The sequence below is a fragment of the Echiichthys vipera genome (genome assembly GCF_963691815.1).
Source record: "Echiichthys vipera genome assembly, chromosome: 2".
NCBI lineage: Eukaryota > Metazoa > Chordata > Actinopteri > Perciformes > Trachinidae > Echiichthys > Echiichthys vipera.
The window spans coordinates 28518939-28539766 of record NC_139827.1 but is presented as its reverse complement, the minus strand read 5'-3'; the positions used below and the strand labels follow the sequence as shown (position 1 = coordinate 28539766).

Sequence of the window (20828 nt, the reverse complement as noted above, 5' to 3'; positions counted from 1 at the left end):
CTTTGAGTAATAAAACATCAGCTCAAGAATACTAGTACATGGTGCGTACTCGTTTTCAACGACACTGTACGGCCGCAGCCACCGATTCTTGGTTTGGCAGGTTTGTTGTGTTGCTACAATATTTCAGAACCACCTTACTTTAATCTCTTTCCTGTGTTCCAGGTTTACATGGGAATACAAAATGAATCCACACTTCTGCTTTCAGGTTTGAAGCAGTGGTTAAACGCTGCTGCTACCCAATCCAGTCTCCATATTGTTATGGTTTGGTCTAGTGTAACCCCCGTCCGTACAGCGCAAATCACACGAGGGTGTCGCCCACAGCGCCCCCACTAGCCAGGGGCTTAAGTTGATTCAGCAATCCTCTGAATCAATTAATTTAATTGCAGGGGAAATAATTGCAATGCATTGCCGAATCGATATTTTTACCCACTCTTATAAGAAAAATTTGAAGTTAGCAGAAGGGACATTGTTTCCCTCAAGACTAACCACTTCCCCACACCTCCAGCTCCTGCATCAAGGGAAATGTTGCGAAAAAGTAATTCAAATTGGCTGTGTTTTCGTCAACAGGTTTACAGCGAATAAACTAGCTGTCAGTAAACAGAATAGAAGAAGTAGAAGTTGCTAACCGGAAAAACAAAACAAGTTGTCTTGGCCATCTTACCACATATGTGCTTACATTACCCACAATACAACTCCACCGCTGACAATTCGTTCATAATTTGTTTGCTAAGTTGACTTCTTTCTAACTACACACCCAAAATTTCTGAATTGTTAGTTTTAGTAGTATTCCACAAGACCTTTAAACAGACTTTGATGTGTAAAATTGGGGCAGTTCTCTTTCACTGAGACCTTCTCTTCTGTTCACATATGGAAGCTGATAAGAAGGGTGTGAGTGGCCATCCCCAGTAGTGTCAGGGTTCTTATCTATGACAGGGGCCCTCATTGAGCTCTAAAAACTATTGCTTGATTTGTGCTCAACACACGAACAAGCAAGTTGGACCTCAGCACCTGCGTCCTCTGCATCAAAATCAAATAATTTTTGAAAAGTTTGATATGGAGGAAAAAACAAGGAGAAAGAAGGACCAAAATCATCTCAAGGGACCCAAATCACAAACTATAGTTGTCCGTGAGTATGAGCTGGCAGACAAACCAGAGGTACAGCGAATCTTTTATGAAGGGCTGATGGAGATGGTAACTGACACCGCCTTTAGAGGCTTAAGACATCATCCTGAGAGTCTCCTGCTCTATACTGCTATGACAGGTAACATTACTGCATAAATGACTGATATTACTTCTGCAGTTTGGAAAACAAAGTTAGGTTGTCCTGTAATTTCAAGCCCTTTGACTAGGACTCTGGAGACAGTTTTCTGTGAGATTGTTTTTGTTACAAAAACATGCTTTTTTCTGGCTGTTAATTCTTGTTTTTTATTTTTATTTTAATGGAATTTATGATGTAATGCTTGAAAACCCCTCTGTAAACTAGATATATGTTCCGTAACCATGGAGAAAGTAAAAAATGCTTAAACTTTATGGTATGTCACATTTATACATATTGTCCATATCTCTGCCCTGACAGTTGTATGTTATGTCACTACCATTTGTTGGTGGGTGATAGGACTCCTCCCTGCATTTGTGCTGTGTGGGCGCTGCTTCTACAGCAGACGTGTAATCCATGGTTACCTGGAGAACGCCATGAACACAGACATGGGAGACATCGAAGGGTTTTACATGAAATCACCAGGTATATATTGTGTGTATATTGCATAATTTAACTTTCACCTATATGTGCTGATGAATGATGTGCTCTTACTATTTCTGACATGCAGTGATGGTGCATATAGTAGAACTGAGTAAAGTGAAATTCTTACAATTTACATTTTATCAAATAAAGACTTTAGGGAAAAGGATTTCTGCAGCAGATTTTTTTCTTTTTGTTAATTATTAATATGAGAAGATGGAAGTGTTTCTTAGTCAAAAGTCTTTCACAAAGGTGCAAAAACTAAACACAGTGTAGATTTACTTTGTCCATACTGGCTGTTAAATTGGACCAGACAACCTTTGAGCTCCATATATAAAGGATTGTCATTTTATTTCCTTTGGTTTGGTTTATTGACAACGTCTTGATATATTAATGAAAACCTGGGGCCTGGTTATGATAAAAAACATCCTCAGTGATTGTCCTATTTTAAAGGGATACTTTAATTTCTTACTTGATTCCAGGTCTGTGTTGTGGAAATATGGGCATTGTGTTGAGATGAACAGTGTTTGGCCTATCTTTGTGGCGGGAGCGACCATGGAAAGAAGCATTGGCGATCTGATCTTGATCTCAAGTGTTCTGTTCTGCAGGCCAAACACCGTTCATCTGAACACATTGCCCTCATTGCCATGACACAGACCTGGATTCACATCGGAAAAGTATCTCTTTAACTTAAGTCTCAAAGATAGAAAAAATCACATCTTCCTATTATATAATTGATTCCTCTCCTATCTGGACCATAGACTTTATAAAAAATAGACATAGCCTCCATGTCGAGGTCCATTCTCTCAACTTGATCCAATCGTATTTGTCTCTGGGAGTCACCATATTGTCAGACGTTGACTCAACCTCATTTCCTCTTACCAAAAAAGGGCAATGATGTCACGTTTGGGGGAGGGAGATACGTCCACCTGGGTGATGTTTACTGAATTAGCCACATTAGCACCACCGCCCGGGAGCTAGGCTTAGAGAACACATTACTAAATAAACAGGAGTGGGACTCAATGTTGAGATTATTTCCTAGGACCAGGAGTCATTTTTCATAATTTTGTAACGGGAAGGGTTGAAGGTGGGAGGTCAGTCTCTAGACGAGAATCCGGGAGTCAAGGGCAGGCAGCCAGTATTTATGATATATTATTTAAACAGATATAACACAGTACCATGCCCATAGACTGTAAAACGGCCCGAATCCTCTCGGTAGCATCTAGTGTATGTGCTGTCGATAGTACGCTACATTGCAAGTCATGGTGCAAGTACAGCTATTTACTTAGCTGGAGTAACATAGTTAACACAATGTGTTCCTGAACATGTGTTGGTACATTTGATCGAAGAGCAAACTATCTTGTCACTTAAGGCAACTCCACCATAATACGCATGCAAGTGCCCTCTTGGGAGCCAAAATGCGTGGTAAAATGCCCTCTTCAGTGATGAGGATGCACTATATGGGCCCTTTTTTTCCTTTTCGCCCTTGCCCTTCAAAAAGTCTGTGCACAGCACTGTACAAAACTTCTCTATGGAGAGGCTACAAAGCAGAGGTCTGATAATGTGGACACATAGTACAGATCATTGTAGGAGTATGTGCCAGGCTTTCCTTTAGGCTAAGAAATAAAATAATAAAGTCAGGACTGAGGGACTTACAGTAAACCCTTTCTGAAAAGAGTATTAAGATCAGGCAAATACTTGAATGAATTGTGTTTTAAACTTTTTCCCCACTTTATTTTCACATTCTTTATTCATCATGTTTACTTTGTGTCCTTGCCCTCCACCTCAGACTCCTGTATGTGGGTAGCAGAGCTGCAGGGAAAAGTGGTGGGTGTCGTAGCAGCAGTCGGCCAGCAGATATCAGGAGGTGCTGTCGAGTTGCGACGGATGACTGTTGACCGGAGCTGTCGACGGTGTGGAGTCGGTGTGGCGCTGGGACGAAAGGTTCTGGAGTTTGCAGTAACTCGCAGATACTCCTCTGTTGTCTTGGGAACCACATCATACATGCCCGCGGCCCACAAACTCTACCAGCGTCTGGGCTTCCGCTGTGTGGGGGTCACTAATGGGTATGTCACACCTGGTGCGAGACGGTCCTTACTGGAACAAGTTTTCTACAGGGTCCGCCATCATCACTACAGCTTCAATGTGCAAAATAGCAGGATCACTTCAGATGGACAACACTGACTTAGTAGAAGTGCAGAAGACTAAACTGAAGTGAATCTTCAAGACTTAATGCACCAATAAAATTACAGCACCAGTCGCCTGTACAAACGCTTATCTTAATCTTATAGCAACACTGAACCTGTGGAGGCGGAGTTCAGCCTGGCTCTCTTTGATAATAAGAAAGTGTCTTGAAAGTGTCTGTCTTCTACACCAGTCAATTGTACTTTCTTTGAACCATAACGACATTTTTTTCACATTTAACCATGTAGATTTAGTTACTAAAACTTAACCAAACCGTTTTTGTAGAGTTACCAGATCAGAAGCGTAAAAATCCTATTTTATGTAGATTCTGAGGGCACTGACAATAGATATCAGCTTGCTACATCAGAGCATCAGGCAAAATACCTCCTGTTTTGTTGTTAAGTTATGAGGACTTGTTGGAGTTTGTGGTGCTTTAGCATTTGAAATGCTATGTGCTGATAGAAGTCCCATGTGTGTTTAAGAAGCAGTACATTATATTTCAGTACCTTTTAAATGTATTTGATTCCATTTGAAATGCCTTTATGACCCGATATGCTTGACACAATAAATATTCTATATGTATATACAACCCTATCTCCTTAAAGTTACATTCCCATACATAAAACTGCATTCTCAATTGTAATTAGAGAGAAATAAATTCCCAGCAACCGGTTTAAACATGTGAATGGAAACAAAACTAATTAGTTAGGTTTAGACAAAGAAGAAGAAGTTAAAATAAGTAAGTTTGTTAAGTAAATCGAGTTATGTATGTATTTACGTTACATATGTGACATAAACAAGTCAGCGTTGACTTTTTGTTTCCCATGGAACATGAACAGCTGTCTCCTGGGTGAAAGTCCTGTGTTTGGTTAACCATCCTTCCCAACTTCCTCCCAGCACAGACACACTTTGATTAGAAACGTATTTGTGATACGTTAGTTAGATAGTTCTGTTTTGTGGCAGCATAGTCATGTGATTTATATGAGACAGGGCTGAAATATACAGTGTATGTCTTTGGCTGCTGTTCAGCATGTATTTAATGATATCTGTGATTGACTCAGACCCTGTTTGCTTTTACTATGTGTGGTTAGGGTTTTTTTTTCTTTGTGTCTGCTGTGAAGTGGGTAAAGAGATCTTGATCTCAATAGATTACCTGACTAAGTAAAGGCGGGATAAAACATTGTATTTATATAAAGTTAGGGGACTCACAGGAGACAGATTAAAATAGTACAAAATCAAAGCAGCAGAGGCCAAGATATTCTGAACTAACTCCAAAAGTAATTGATTTTCCATAATGCAACTCAATCTCAATATTTCATTAAACCCATCCGCCTCCTAAATAACTGCTTTCTTCAAACCTTGTGTTTCAACAGCAACACTGGCGTTCTGTTCATTTTACAAGGCCAAGCCAAATTTTGAAAGGCTCCCTCCAGAACTACAGAAGATGTTATATAACTGTTTTCACAGGCTGAGCAGCACTGCACTCATGATGAGTAACCTTCTGTCACAGTTCAGCCATCTGCTCCTAGTACTTCCATTCATCCCGCCTCTGCCCCATTCAGCCTGCCAGCCACGCCCACCTCATCAGTCTCACTCTACTCACCTGTGCACACAGCTGCCCCTCATCATGCAAGACTCTCCAGCGGCTTCCCGGAACCGACCTTGCCTTTTACAGATTCCTCTGCTTTGTCTGTCTCCTGGTAATTGGCTCAGCCTTCTCTCCCTGACCAAGATTTCAGTCTCTCCTTGCCTGGTTATATGGTTCCTGGTGACTGCTCCTCATCGGATTGTCTGCCTGTGCTGTCGTCTCCCTGGCACCAAACTTCTGCCTGCCTTGACCAAGCCACCTGCCACTGTGTTGTTGTACTGTTTGCCTGTCTGCCTGAGCTTCAGTAAACTTTTGAACTATCTCTCTTGTTTTGTGCTGCAATTGGGTCCATACATCACCCGTTAGCCCTTCATGCTTAAAATTGATGTCGTGCCCCCTAAAGGAGTGACTAATTTGAAAATGAATCTCTCATTTGAATGACTTCGCTCATATTCAAAAAGCGCTGCAGGCTTTCTATTTGAAGCCTTTACTCTTTTAGCGACCAGTGTAACATTCAAATGGGATTCATGAATTTAAGTTGACAGCCAATCTGTTCTTACCCTCTTGAGTACATTGATGAATCACATTTAATATGCGTGCCAGGCAGTTTGGAATAATCATAGGGAAATGCCCCAATAAACCCATATCAGGGCAACATACTTCAGTGCCGTGTGCTAACCACAAAACAAAAAGCGGCTGTCAAACTCATAAAAGAAAGAACAAGAAACGGAAATACCTAATAAGTAATGCTGAAGAGCAGCAAGTACTGTAGGAAATAACTTTTCTTCTGCAGAGATACAAACTTTAATTAATGAAAACTTCATATTTAATCCACTTTTTAACAAATTAATGACACACGTAAGCCACCCATTCCCAGCTGCACCTTGACTCCACCGCATAGAGCCATGTGCTCCTCCCCACCAGTGGGACAGGTTTGTGTGTGTGATTTTTGCAAAGTATTGGTAAACGCTTAAATGCATATTGTGCATTCGAACAATTTAAGATCAAATATGTGCGTTTAAATGTTTCATGCCAAATACCTATGCATAATGTGGTTATCTCTTTGTGTTTTTTCTCAAGGCTCTTTTCCAGATATTAACTAATCTTGAAAACACTAAGTATGAGATAATAAAAGGGTGTAGCAGTCGCAGCTCTGTCAGGACTCTTACTTCCTCTTAGCTTCTTTTCAGTTGACTTCCTCAGCAGCAACACCCTCAGCAGCTGTAGAAAAGTGTACTCACAGATGTCTGTCTTGTTAAGCACCGTAGCTTATATTGTATTGAGGTACAATGTATTAATCATTTAAATACATAAGGAAATTAATATTCCTACCACCATATATCTGCTCTCAGCTATGACTCATTACAACTAGCATTTTACTATTCAGTTCAGCTAAATTTGGTTCATACTTTTTGTACCTTGGGAATTTTTTTGCCTGCAGCTAGAAAAAGAAACACATGAATATGCAAAAGAACACACTGTGAGAAGGACTGAATGTGGACCACAACAACATCCCGAACATACAGAGCACAGGGAAATGCTTTCGATCATGACCTGCAACGTAGGGGTTCATCTCAAATTTACAGTTTGGTGTATCAGTAGAGTACCTACAGATACATACATGTATCTACAACAAGCTGGACAAGAAGCTGCTGCTGACCTATCACTGGTCAGTGGAGATCGTACTGACATACAGCCTGAGGGCGTGGTAAGCTGGCTCCACAGCTGAAGACAGGAAGGCGGCGCAGAGGGTCATAAACATTGCCAAAAAGATCATCGGCTGCCCTCTGCCCACCCTCGAACAGATGTCCACATCCTGCTGCCTCAGAAAAGCCAAGGTCATCCCTCACACCCAGCTCACCCCATTTGACCTGTGGCCCTCTGGGAGACGCTACAGGTCAATCAGGTACCACAACTGGTAGACTGACTATCAAACGGCCAACACAACCCCGGGTATATTACTATTTCCAAATGGGCATACACTCGGTTCTAGGACTTTCGAGGCTTGGCTGCCCGTTCATACGTTTCAGAGGGGAACGATTTGGCTACCAGGCTAGGGGGTGAAGTGTGTGGGCTCACCTGCTTCTTCGTCGGCCTCCTTTGACGCCCGTCACTTGGTCAGCTCGCTCCCAGCGGTCCGAGACTCTGTTACGTTCGGACTCCATTTGACAGTTCATTTGTGACCTGTAGCACACAGACAAAACTTACACAAAACGTAATCGCACAAAAGAAAGGGAACACGGCAATCTTCTTTCCTCGAGGTACCCAGGGTCACTCTTTTCTGCAACTCTCTCCACACCTGTCCTCGAACGCCCTCTCAATTACTCACGGCCATAAAGGACAGATGTGTGTGCCGTGACACTGACAAACAGGTCAAACAAACTCACACACATACACTTGTACTACCTCATTCCCCTGTAAGTATAATTTCCCCCATAAACATGCCTTGTTGTTTAGGGTTTTGTCAGGTGTTTATATGTATGTATGACTTTAACCATAAGGGACTCAAACCCCCGTCTTCTGGTGCAAAAAAGAGAAAAAGAAAACTCACGGGGGAGAGACCTTCCCACAGATTCCTGGACCTTGGCAGTGAGGGCACATCGTTTGTCGGACGTTAGACCCCACGTCTCGGCTGAATTTGTTGTGAGGATGAGGTAGGAGCTTCGCTCCACTGTGCACAGATTTCGCCATTGGTCCTATCCCGCATGCGCCTCTCACTATCTCAAGGTCCCATCTAGGGTGCCAATTCTAATGGAAGAAGTCCGTCAACGAAGATTAGATACCAAACAGGGTTTGATTTTCCCCGTGGTTTTATTAAGTATTTTTCTGCAGAAGAAGGTTAACTACAGTACATACACCACATAAGCTGGTAGAGAGACAGACCTAGAGCTGAGGGCAGTTCACTTTAAATACAGAAAGGAAAAACATAAGACACAGTCAGCATTCAGCTGGATGATATACAAGGTAAGGCAGTAAAATTACTCAAAACATATCACAGGATTGCTCAGTGACATACAAACAGGGCAATAACTTTAGTTATACTTATCACAGAATAGGACAACAAAGGAGCTAAAGGATATACAGTGAATCAGGCTTATGCAAGGAAGCACAATGTCTCTGTGTCTCCTACAAGAATTACCAGAACCATCCTTTATGTAAAGGCTACAATCCCTTCTGTGTGCACACACACCATGTCTTAGATATGTGACTTCTGTTTCACAGGAATAGGAGTCATGTGTTTATCAGGGTTTTGACCTAATCAGTATTGTAATTATAAATTAATTAATTACAATTTGTGTCGTAAAGAGAATGCTGATTGGCTGTATCATCTACAGCGTGTGATATTAACACAGGAACCTGACTAAGCAGAGTTGCTTACAAGCTATGTACCCATTAGTGTTTGAAATGTTAGCTGCAGCTTGCATAAGAGTGAGATTCATAATGAGCTTTTAAAAATATACATATATTGGTAACTGAGGTTGTATGTAGGGTGACTGGTTGTCCAACTTTATACAGGACTGTGCAGCATTTTTATCCCTTGTCCTGCTTCCCACATATTGAGACAATGTCCCACATTATAAATGGCTCTACTTTTCAAAACCCCAACCACTGTAGGACAGATGCTTTTTTAAAAACTGGCTCTTATCCAGTGCCTATGAGGAAAGCAGAGAAGCCTGTCATCACAAATCGGTATTTAGGTTAAACAGAATATACACAAAATGGATTTATTAGCCCAGTGCAGGTTTCGTGGAAAATACATGCTGGAACAAAACTTGAGAAATTGACCTGACTCAGACATCCACAGCATGAAAACTGCATGCTCAGCATCTTTGTGTTTTGTGAAATCTGTATTTCCTCATATCCGTTCATGTCAACATGTGGTTCATGTTGTGTAATAGACAAATAGTTGATCTGTGTAGATCACACCAACTCAAAGTGCGCCACTTTCTGTGATCTTTAATGCCCTTTTGACCTTAGAGGAGACGAAGGAGAATTACAGACTGATTACACTAATGAATTCATTACATTATATTCATTATAATATGTAAAAAACAAAACAACAGCCCCAGATTAATTATGCTCACCGTTCACAGCTTTGTTAACAGGATGGAGGCAGATGATCAATGTTGTTTGGCCTAGTGAATGAAGCACCATCGTCTTGCATAGTCAGACTCACCTACACAGTGCTGTTTCAGCTGGAGAAGTAGCAATCATTTTTACCTTCATTGCCTGAAAAAGACACTAGGCAGCTGCTCTTTAACCACACAGACCTTTACACACATCGGACTGCTCCGTTATAACTTCTGGTTTCTTAGCTGAGATGGATGACACTATACTAAGTGTTTACACAAGGTAAATTAGCCTAATATATCAGACTTCATATCTTAAACCCGACAGAACACAGACAAAAGCCTGCATGCATGTTTTTTTCAGCTCGGAGTTGTTAAAACAGAGTAGCTAATACTGCTGCATTGTGTGTGTGTGTGTGTGTGTGTGTGTGTGTGTGTGTGTGTGTGTGTGTGTGTGTGGTGTGTGAATTGAAGCAAAGCACAAAGAAGACAATATCAGATAATTTTATGCAATCCAGCACTAAAACTGTAATATAATAACTATTAAAGGCCTCATATTGATATATTTAAATAAATTAATCAGAAAGAATATAAATAAGATTTTATTTTAATCCTTTGACAGCACTAATTTCAATTAAACTTGTCAGGTTCAGTTTTAATATGATTTCTCTAACTGACTATATAGGAAGGATGGAAGCTCTGGCTCCGCCTTCTTACCAACCCTCCATTTCGGCCCCACTGGCCACACGTGTAAGGAAAGCCACACAAGGATTTATAGTGAGTGTGGCACACATTGAGGCATAAGTGCAATGCCTTTGGGGGTTGAAGTTACATGGTTAGGGTTGACAGATAATTAGATTAGCTTTTACTATCAGATTGCTCAAAACATAAATCCGTCATATTTCCATTTTTTGTCCGTCATCATCTCTACAAGCAGAGGTAAGGTTTATTTTGTTCATTTTTAACATTCATGGTTTTTAATGTTTAAATCTGATATTATCACACTACAAAACTACTAAACCTAGAAAAACAACTTTGATAGATAGATAGATAGATAGATAGATAAAAATGTTATTGATCTCCTAGGGCAGGAGTAGGCAATTCCGGTCCTGGAGAGCCACTGTCTCCCTGTTTCTCCCTACCCTAACACACCTGAGTCTAACAATAATCAAACTGTGACAAGCGACCGGAATCGCCTACCCCTGCCCTAAGGGAAATTCAGGGTCGTAGCTTAAAGACATAGAGACATTACACGTAACATACACATACAACATACATAAGAGCTTGGCCTTACATTAGAGCTTGCATAGCCAGTAAACATTATAATTAGTGAGGTAAACGGAGAGGTACAAGACAGTGATACAGAGGGTGGAGATTATGCGGAGGAGTCTATCTCTTTTCTTCTAATAGCACATGTTAATGTGATCAGTAACAGGGAAATAGAAGTTTGGGCACCATGACAATATATGCAGATGTTTCATGCCTGGTAAAGGCAATACAAGGTCTGCTCTATGTACTTAGAGAGAGAAAAATAGTTGGAGCATTTTCGTAAGACTCAGCTCTCAGTTGTTAACACTATTTTTTTTACTGGTAAGATGGCTGTTGAGTACCGTGCCTCTTCAGTGACAAACATGGACATGGACGACAGTAAAGTTGGCTATAAGCAACTTTTAGGAGACGGCAGCAAGTTCCAGTATTCAGGTAATAAACAATAACTAATAACATTCCAAATAATTCTTCTATTCCAATTGTTGGGTGATGTGGCACTATAAACCAGCTCCACAGAGCTTTTATATGTTTTTCTGCTCACTGATTTGGTTTCACAGCCCACAACTTTATCAATGCTCTCATCAGGAATTTTTTTTTAAACTTTTGCCAACGTTACATTTGATACAAAAAAACCTACATTAGCATCTGTTTGGAGTCATGTTTCAGGCAACAGCCAGCAACAAGCAGGTAGAAAAGTCCTTATAAGTTGACTGTATGCTAACCTCCCAGCACCCAGCAGAGAAAGTAGGAGGGTGTTAATTAAAACAGTGGAGCTTTTAGCAGGGAGCTATTTCCGTCAGGAGTTGGTTGAGACCTAAACAGAGCTAAAATCAGAATGTTGGACTTGTTATTGTCATTTCACCAAAAACACAACTCCAAATAAATGCTAATGTTCCGATGCATAAAAAGAGCAACTTAACAAAATGGTTAACAACTTTATGAGGTTAACATGTCCATGTTGTTTACAATAACTGCCCCCACATGCCCAAACTTTTTGTTCCTAACAAAAAATATCTGTAAAAAGAAACTTATTTGATCCTGGCAAAAGTTTTTTTTTTTGTAAGCGGGCAAACTTCTTGATTTTTAGCAGATGGGAAAAAAATTAGGAACTTAAAACGATAATTCTGGCAAAACATTGTTTTCACCTGTTCTCAAGTCATAAACACAGAGGAGAAAACAATTCAGATCAGACGTAAGAAAATGGGTCACCAGATTTATTTTTTCTCACTTGCATCTCTGGGCTTCCACATATGTGAGGGCAATGTTTGCAGATCACAGAACAGGAGGTATCAGGATTTTTCAGATATTTAATTTTTATACTGTGAGATATGATTTTGTCCTTATTAGCCAATTCAAGAAAAAAATCATAAACACAGGGCCCATTGCTGCATGTCGCCCCATCTCTCTCTCCCATTTGACATCAACCTCCAGCTTATCACTGTCGAACTAAAGGCAAGAGAGGCCCAAAAAATCCAACAACATAAAAGATTAAAAAAAAGTCAGACAGGTCACCTGGTTTGTTAAAAATTATTCAAATTATATGGAATTTATGTTGGTAAATGTAGCATGTTCTCAAAACAATTCTCAAAGATAATAAGGCAGCGCTTTTGCCTGAAATTAATGTCTTGTGTAGCCTAGTATTTTGCAACATCACTTAACATACTACAGATGTAGCTGCAGATGAACCATAAGTTTCTTGGAACACTTTGTTAATTTTAAGTTTCTGCTTCTACTCTTGCTATCATTCAGTCAATGCATTGAGAAACAGTCCTTTCAGGGCTGCTACAATTGGTCTTGGAGTGCTGTGCGTTCTCCTATTGGCTGGGGTCATAGGTCAGAGTGTCCACTGTGAGTCTTTCTTTTTTCCTCTGTCAAATATTCACGTTTGAGAAAGTTGCCTGATTTCATGGCGAAATGACAGATTCTACTGTTTTAATCAAATCTCCTATCTTCTGCAGACGGAAAAGTAAAGCAAGGCCATCAGAACAACCTAACAGCCATGAGTAAGGAGAGAGAGAAACTACAGGAGAACCTGAAGACTGTGCAAAATGATAAAAAGTACCTTGAGATCACCCGCAATAAGCTGCAGGAAGCTAACACTTACTTATCTAGACAGAAAGACCAGATACAGAACAATTACAATACACTGGCTGAAGAAAGAAACAAACTAAAAGAAGGCCAAAGTCAGTTACAAGGCAGTAACACTGCTTCCACGAAGGAGATAGAGCAGCTGAAAGCCAATAACGACCAATTGCAGACTGTTAACAATGCCTTGTCTACAGCCAAAGACTTGTTACAAAAACAATATGATTCAGTGGTCAAACGCAAATATGAGATACAGTCCAGTCATGACTCAGTGACCAAAGAGAGGGACAATTTACAGAACAAATTCAATAATGTGACCAGATCAAAAGAGCACCTGCAGAAGAGTTACAATGACTTGATTAAGAAAGTAGAGCATTTGCAGGACAGATACAACTTCACTAACAATGAGAAAGACAAGATATCAAGCCTACACCAAAACCTGACAATGTCAAAAGAAACTCTGCAGGCGACTAACGACCTACTGGTGAAAGCAACTGATGAGTTGTTGGCTAATTACAACTCCTTGGTTCAGGAAAAGAATGAGCTTGAAAGCAGTTGCCAAAATGCAAAGGCAGAGAGAGACCTGTTGAAGGTGAAAAATGACAACCTGACCGCTGAGAGAGACGAGGTGCAGGCGGAGCTTCAGAAACTAAAGGCTATAATTCCAGGTAAGCAGAAAGAAATAAGACAAAAAGTGCATATTAAAGGGATAGTTCAGATGTTTTCAAAGCTAGGTTGTATGGGGGTAATTATCCAAAATCAGTGTGTTACCTACGGCAGATGACAGTCGGCACGTTGATTTAAGTGTACACTATTTAGAATATTTTCAACGCTTTACCTTGTCGTCAAACAACCCTTTCCTTCGGCACTTTTCTCAATCGTAGAACATCGGTACTCCTATGCCTTTTCAGTCTCCCTCTGCAAAAGTTCATCTGTATACTCTTTGTATTTTTCTCTTCCATAAACCTAAACAGCTGATCTGCAGCGTAAAACAGTTGGTGGCACAGTTGTAATTATGCATAGGAATATGGATGTTCTATGGTGTAAAATGTTGTGCCAAAGAAAAGGGTTGTCCGACAGCAAGGTAAAGCACTGAAAACATTCTAAATATAGTGTCCACTTTAGGTGTGCCTATTTAAGGTGGTTAAGCTGCCGCCCCCGTCCACAGAAGTACATTGCTTAGCTAACTGACTACGGACAAGTATCTCATAAAACTTCAAAAAATCCGGACTATCCCATTGAGCATGTTTCATTTTGCAAAATGTCTTCTCACATGGCAAAATGCACTTGGCCTTCTTATCAAAATCATTCTGGAAAAAGCTGAAAGATCTGAAAGCCATGCTATCTGTTAAAAAACAAATCCAAATTCCAAACCTCTTTTACCACAGAAAACCAACTCAAACCAACTTTAAACACTCAATATTTTGCATTTTCAGAAAGGAAGTGCCCCACTGGGTGGAAAAGTTTCAAGTACAGCTGCTACTTCACCTCTGTTGGCAAGACAAACTGGAATCGGAGCAGAGAGTACTGTCAGAGGAAAGGCGCAGACCTGGCAATCATAAAAAGCCAAGAGGAAATGGTTTGTTTAGCTGTGTGCATGTGTCTGTAGCCGCATGCCTGTACATGCAAGTTTCACAATGGACTAATTCACAAATGCGTATTATTCTGTAACCTCTCATTTTTGAATTCTTCTCTTACAGCTCTTCATCAATGGCTTGTATTCAAGTGATAAAGAAGTCTGGATTGGATTAAGTGATGGAGGAATAGAAGGGCAGTGGAAATGGGTAGACGGGACACCGCTGACCACAACGTAAGGAACTAAAACTTATAACTCTTAGAATCTGTAAGCATAGGATAGAGCATTAGATATTCTCATTTTGGAAGCTCTCCTTGTCCTGCAGGTACTGGGGTAAAGACCAGCCCAACAGCTTCAAAGGGAGGGACCAGGACTGTGTGGAGTTCTGGCATCGGGCATCAGGGAGCGGCGATTGGAACGATGAGAACTGCAGCTTAGAACAAAATTATATCTGTGAGATGTAGTTTTCCTAAACAGTAGAGCAATCTAGAGGTTCGGCTAGCTGTGCTGGCCATGATGGTAATGATGATCATTATGTAATATCAGTGTAGTACAAAAAAAATGCATATTAGAGACTGTTGTCATTGAATTGGAAATAATATAAATATCAGACACAGTTTGCTATAAAATCAACATGTGACCAGTTTACAAATTATGACACAGCATTGCTTACAGCTGACTGATGGCCTATCCTGTGATGGGGCAAACTGTCTTGGTAATGTGGAACCATGCTGTAGAAACAATAATAATGTTTCAACTCACCTATAGAGTTTGAGCTTGCTTTAAAATGTGTCTGATCTGCCAACAGCTAAACAAGGGGCAAACATGGTGAAAGGGAGATATGTCTTATTTCACTAATGTTGGCTGTTTGGCGTTCAGTTATGGCTTCTTCTGTGACCAGGAAGGCACAACTCCATTATGTGTACACAAAATCCAATATATATCATATATATACGTGTACTATATCGTATATGGTTTTTATTTAGTATAAATCCTTTATTTATTTTTTTAACTTTCTTTTTTTTATAGTTCAGAATTTTATATATTATCCACTGTGGCTATACCACTGCTGCCCAAGGCACTTACCAAAAAACCTTTATTTTGAAAAACAGTTAGCAAAATTAGAGAACAGTGACCACTCTGTCAGAAGATAAGATTTCAAAAATGTTTTCTTAGGGCCATAGGATTAAAAAATCAATAGAAAGTGTAGAGGCCCTTGTTTTGAATGACTTCAGCACATCTGCGCCCACAGGACATCACTAGTTTTTCACACTGCTCTGGTTTGATCTTGGTCCATTGTTCTTCAGTCTCTTCCACAGTTCGGTAACTGTAGTGAGTTTCAGACATTATTTTGTTGCCATGGATTTTCCAGGGATTCTCTAAGGGGTTTAGATCTGGACATTTCCTTGTTTCAATATTCTTAGCTTCAAGGAACTGCGTTACCTGTTTTTAGTGTGACAGGGACATTGTCTCGTATGAAAATTGCCGCTGATTGGGAGACAGTTGCAGTAAAGGTATTGCATGTTGCTGAAGGAGGTTCACATAAACATTACATTCACCCTGCCATGTAGCTGTACAAGAGGCCCAACTCCTGCTGCAGAAAACATCCCCCAAACCATGACACTTCCTCCTCCAGATTTAACTGACTTCTTTACACACTTTGGGTTCAGTCTTTCCCCGGTCCTACACCGACCATAATGTTTACAATCAGACACAAATAAATTGAACGTTTTCTCATCACTGAAGTCGCTCTGGACCAGTTCTCCTCTGTCCACAAAACATGCTCCTCAGCAAAGACAAGTCTAGCCATTTTATTATTTTGCTGATGAGAGGTTTGGTCACTGCAGAGTGGGCTTTCAGTCCAAATTGTCTTAAACGACAAGACACTGTGTGCCGAAGCAGATCCTTACCCTGTTCAGCACTGAAATGGCGAGCAGCTCCATGCTAGTACAGCAGTGGATATTCTGTCAAATTCTGAACAATGAAAAATAACAGTATTTCTGAGTAATTTAAGAATTAATACTTTGTTCTCTAATTTTGATCTCCACTGTACATATCATGCAATCTGTGTTTGAACTATTCCAATGAACGTGAGGGAAAAGGCTGCTTACATTGCAATTAAAATGTGTTTTTGCTTATTTTATATTCTTATAAACACATTTCATGTATTGATTCATGTAAACACATAAAACGAATGATTTGGAATAAAATAATTTACCTTGTGCCACTTGTTTATTGAATCACACTCAGAGTTCATCAATATGATCCCGTAATTTGGACACTACACCTAAAGCTATAAATATTAGGAGGATTGTTGGGTATCAATATCTTGTTATGTGTTGGCTTTCTAGGAACAATATCATCTGTTGTGTATGACATTGTGGAATTACCGCCTTGTGGTTCTCTGCCTCTGCCAACCAGTCAAGTTACAGATAACATCCATCTGTCCAGACTTACATAATATATGTAGTGTAGACTTTAAAGGAACTGAATAAAATGTATAAGTAAGTGTAAGTGTATTTTTTGCACTGATGCTTTAAACATTTGCTCAACCCGGAAGCACAGAAGAGCTGTACAATCACCACAGTTTCTAGATTAGAGTCACCATTTCTGTATCCCATTAAATGTCTCCTCGCCGTTCCTGAATTAAGGCGTTAAATAATGGACAGAAACATTATGATGTCACAGTCAAGTTGATCTTTTGGATATAAAATGTCATCACATCATCATTTTATGTTATTTAACATTTGTTTAAAATGTTATGATCATTAAAGTAAGAATTTAAACATATTCGTGAGGTCACAGTGACCTTGACCTTTGACCTCCAAAAAATCCTCAATAATTAATACCCAACTCATAAACATCTACAGCATTGCACAATAAACAAAAAGGATGAGTAAGTCTGTCACATTGCTGCCTGAATCTCCTGCACCATTTGGCCCAGAAGTTTCATAGCCAGAAATCCTACTCATTCCTTCAGACCGCCTTCACATTAGCTGAAGAGTGTGCTCGCACATCTTGATCAGGGCTGTAGGCGTTCCTCCTAATTTCTTCCTCCTTAGCTTCTTTTGTGCACTAAGGATTCAACAATACAACTAGCTCATGGTTCAATACTTACCTTGGTTCTTGGATAAAGGTTTTGGTTCTGTTTCGGTACACATTTTGTGCATAAGGAGAAAATCTTGTTTTATTTATATATTTATATACCGATGCCAAAATAAAATACCCTGTAATCGGATATTTACTCGGCCGTTTCCCGATCCACAGCACATGAACGCATGCTGTGTTCAAATGGAAAAATGGAATAATAAAATATGAAAGACATAAAATTTTATTACAAAACAAAAAAAAACTTAATTCCAAAGGGCATTTGAATCAAGGATGGCGTACTGTACTGTTCAATATTATATTGAGAACCTTGGCATCCCTAGTGTGCACAGTAGTTTATTAAAAACACTACTTATAATGAACATTTGCTCATACCAACCAAATGTTCTAACATAATTACAATAAATATAATCTATTAAATTATAAATAAGATTATCAGCACATTTAATTAAAGAACAAGGAACCGTCGGTGGTTTGTTTTGCTTTGCTGTTGGCATGATTTAAATGAAATCAATGCCCCATTCAACTCTGTTTTCACACATGGGCTCACTCAGAGATTCCCTTATTTGTACTGGGGAGCTTGCAGGTTAGACCCAATTTGATGCCCGGTCACACTGAATCTGTTATTTGCATTCATATACAGCCCCACCAGTTAATGTCTGGATAATTTCAGGTTTGCAGTGCATGTGGGAATGGGGCTTAATCTGTTATAAGCTATCATTCCTTCACTCCTTCTTACATTCTGTCTGTCTTTGACTGATTAATGCTCTGTGACTATTACTGGCAATTCCTCTGGGACTCGTGTTAGTCTGATAAATGATTGTATTTGAATCTGCATCTCTATGTCAATTTAATGAAACAAATGCATAGAATACATGAATGTACCTTAGAAAAAAACATGATGGCCTATTGAGTTCAAAGCAACTGGAAATCTGTGTTTTTTAAAATTTTAAATGTATTTTATATTTAATGCATTGCAGATTTAGCCATTTTTCTCTTCTACTGTACAGGCAATAAATTATAGTCAGGTATAGGTAATAGGGGTCACAACTAACAGAACCTGAGTGCATACAAACATTTTAAGTGTAGCATCACGTTATACTATAGTTCAGGATGTTGGCTGATCAGTACCATAGTCTGTATAAAACATGGATGTAGTCTCAGTGACATCACCAATAGGTTTCTAAAGAGCCATTGTGAAGCTCACTTAACTTTAATCCTTAATATAATTCAAATGGGCAAGTTATATGAAAATTCCCACCCTATAAATTGGTCATAATAGGGGGGTTTAGCTATAGAACAGTTTTTTATTAAAAAAAAAAAAAGGATGTAAACGGGGTGGGCATTTTAACATGGGGGTCTATAGGGGTTGACTCACTTTTGGAGCTAGCCTAAATTGACCATTTGCGGAACTGCTGTTTCTGGTATGCCTGCGTTGGCTTCATTTTTCAGCACAGGAGGTTGCCATGCTTGGTTCCAGCTCACTCTAATGCCATGCACAACTTGCTGTGCTGATTTGTCGAGCCGTGTTTATTGACACAGAGGTCCTTGCTTGACTGAATTAGGCAGAACCACCAAAGGTATCCTGTCCTTATGACCCAACAGCAGACAGCAGTCTTTGTGACCGAAATATGAAGCTTGGCTTGTGTGGCTTGGTCCTTATGATTATTCAGTGGTCCAACAATGGTGAATGTCAAGGGCTGACCCCTTACTTTACTTTATGGAAAACGAACAAAAAGATTTTTTCTTCCCGAAAAATGACATAATTTTTCCCAGATTTTGTACTATGTGGACTCAAATAGACACTGAAGGTCAGCAACCGAATACACACACACACACACACACACACACACACACACACACACACACACACACACACACACACACACACACACACACACACACACACAAACACACTTTTCCTCTAAGTGTGTGTATTCATCCGTCTGTCTATCTCAAATCTCTACTCCTCCACCCACTCAAACAGGTAGGTGGTGAGTTCTCAGTTTGGCCATACTACTGTGTGGGAGCAGCTCCATGTGCACTGACATGACTCCTCAGAAAGGTAAAATAATGTCTCTGCTGCCTCACATACTTCTCACACTTTAACACACAACCTGTGGTCAGTGATTCTCTGACCACAGGTTGACACAATAATGTTTGGATAATTAAGGTCTTACTGCCATTAACTGAGAAATGTGTCATTCACTTAGGGCGTGATCACACTGTCCTCCCGGACCACGACCCGGACTTTAGGGTACTTGTCCCCCCTCCCTCTCCCCCCCGCGCCCCAGCCCCGTTTGTACTCACACTACCTGGGCCTCGGCCAATGCTTCTTGCTGTCCATACGCCTTCAAGCCGTAACACGTCACACGCATTGATCGCGTGTGTGTGGCTTTGTTTACAAATCTTTCCGTAGACCTCGGAGTTTTTGTGCGTCTTGTCGACTGTTTTTGAATATTTTCATCCGACCAAATCTGCAGTAAACACAACGTGAACCTTTCACCACCATTGTTGTTGTTGTTAAATGTCCGCGCATGGTCCGTCCTTCTATTTACATGTCCGAACAGGCGGACATAACGCTACTGCCGTAGGGCTCGTGCTCGTGCTCGTACACGTGCGCACGCTCGTGCTCGTACATGTGCAAACGGCTCCGCTAAAGCCCACCTCTTTCAAGCGGGCCGTGGCGGCCCAGCTGGCCCCAGTTGAGCGCGGAGCGGGTGCGCTCACACTACTTAAAGGTACTAGACTTTAGCTGAAAAAACGGTTTTGGCCGCGGCCAAAAGGACAGTGTGATCACGCTCTTAGAAATTCCAACTGTGCTAACAGTGTGTTTGACATACAGTACTGTGCCAAGGCTTTACATTGCAGTCTACCCTATGTTATGTTCCTGTAATGTTCCCTCTTGATCAAAAATTTAAAGGAAGGGAATTTGTCACACTCATATACAAAATAATTATTTTTTTTATATAACAGTCAAAACAAACAACAACAACAACAAAGTTTGTTGCCAACCATGACAATAATGAAGCACAAGTAGGGCAATCAAGGCAAAGAAACAACATATATAAAACAAAAACCAATATAACCACAATAATAATATAGAAAAACATTTCCTGTGTGGCCAGCAGTGTCCTCCCAATGGCCAGCAGAGCTAGGCTGCTTAAACGGCCTTGGCCCAGCTGGAGATGCGCCAGGCTACTTGTGACC

General features: G+C 40.3%; 2 protein-coding genes across 2 annotated transcripts; both read left to right on the top strand.

Annotated features, from left to right (window-relative positions):
* Positions 1–1053: 1053 nt before the first annotated feature.
* On the top strand, positions 1054–3922 carry LOC310956579 (N-acetylaspartate synthetase-like; the record flags this gene model as incomplete). The annotated part of the gene is made up of 3 exons (XM_083926857.1): positions 1054–1261; positions 1577–1741; positions 3528–3922. The coding sequence occupies 3 exons, from the start codon at positions 1054–1056 to the stop codon at positions 3920–3922; spliced, it is 768 nt and encodes a 255-aa protein (XP_083782983.1).
* Positions 3923–10371: 6449 nt separating this feature from the next.
* On the top strand, positions 10372–16732 carry LOC310964587 (uncharacterized protein). The gene is made up of 7 exons (XM_083937773.1): positions 10372–10519; positions 11176–11281; positions 12599–12697; positions 12808–13602; positions 14371–14513; positions 14635–14744; positions 14836–16732. The coding sequence occupies exons 2-7, from the start codon at positions 11176–11178 to the stop codon at positions 14972–14974; spliced, it is 1392 nt and encodes a 463-aa protein (XP_083793899.1). The 5' UTR covers positions 10372–10519; the 3' UTR covers positions 14975–16732.
* The last annotated feature ends 4096 nt before the right edge of the window (positions 16733–20828 follow it).

What these genes read in the sequence shown, in the direction of transcription:
- LOC310964587 (XM_083937773.1), top strand. Translation starts at nt 11,176, where the DNA reads ATGGCTGTTGAGTACCGTGCCTCTTCAGTGACAAACATGGACATGGAC. An exon ending in ACTAAAGGCTATAATTCCAG is followed by an intron (nt 13,603 to 14,370) that starts GTAAGCAGAAAG and finishes TTGCATTTTCAG; the next exon opens with AAAGGAAGTGCCCCACTGGG. An exon ending in TAAAAAGCCAAGAGGAAATG is followed by an intron (nt 14,514 to 14,634) that starts GTTTGTTTAGCT and finishes CTTCTCTTACAG; the next exon opens with CTCTTCATCAATGGCTTGTA.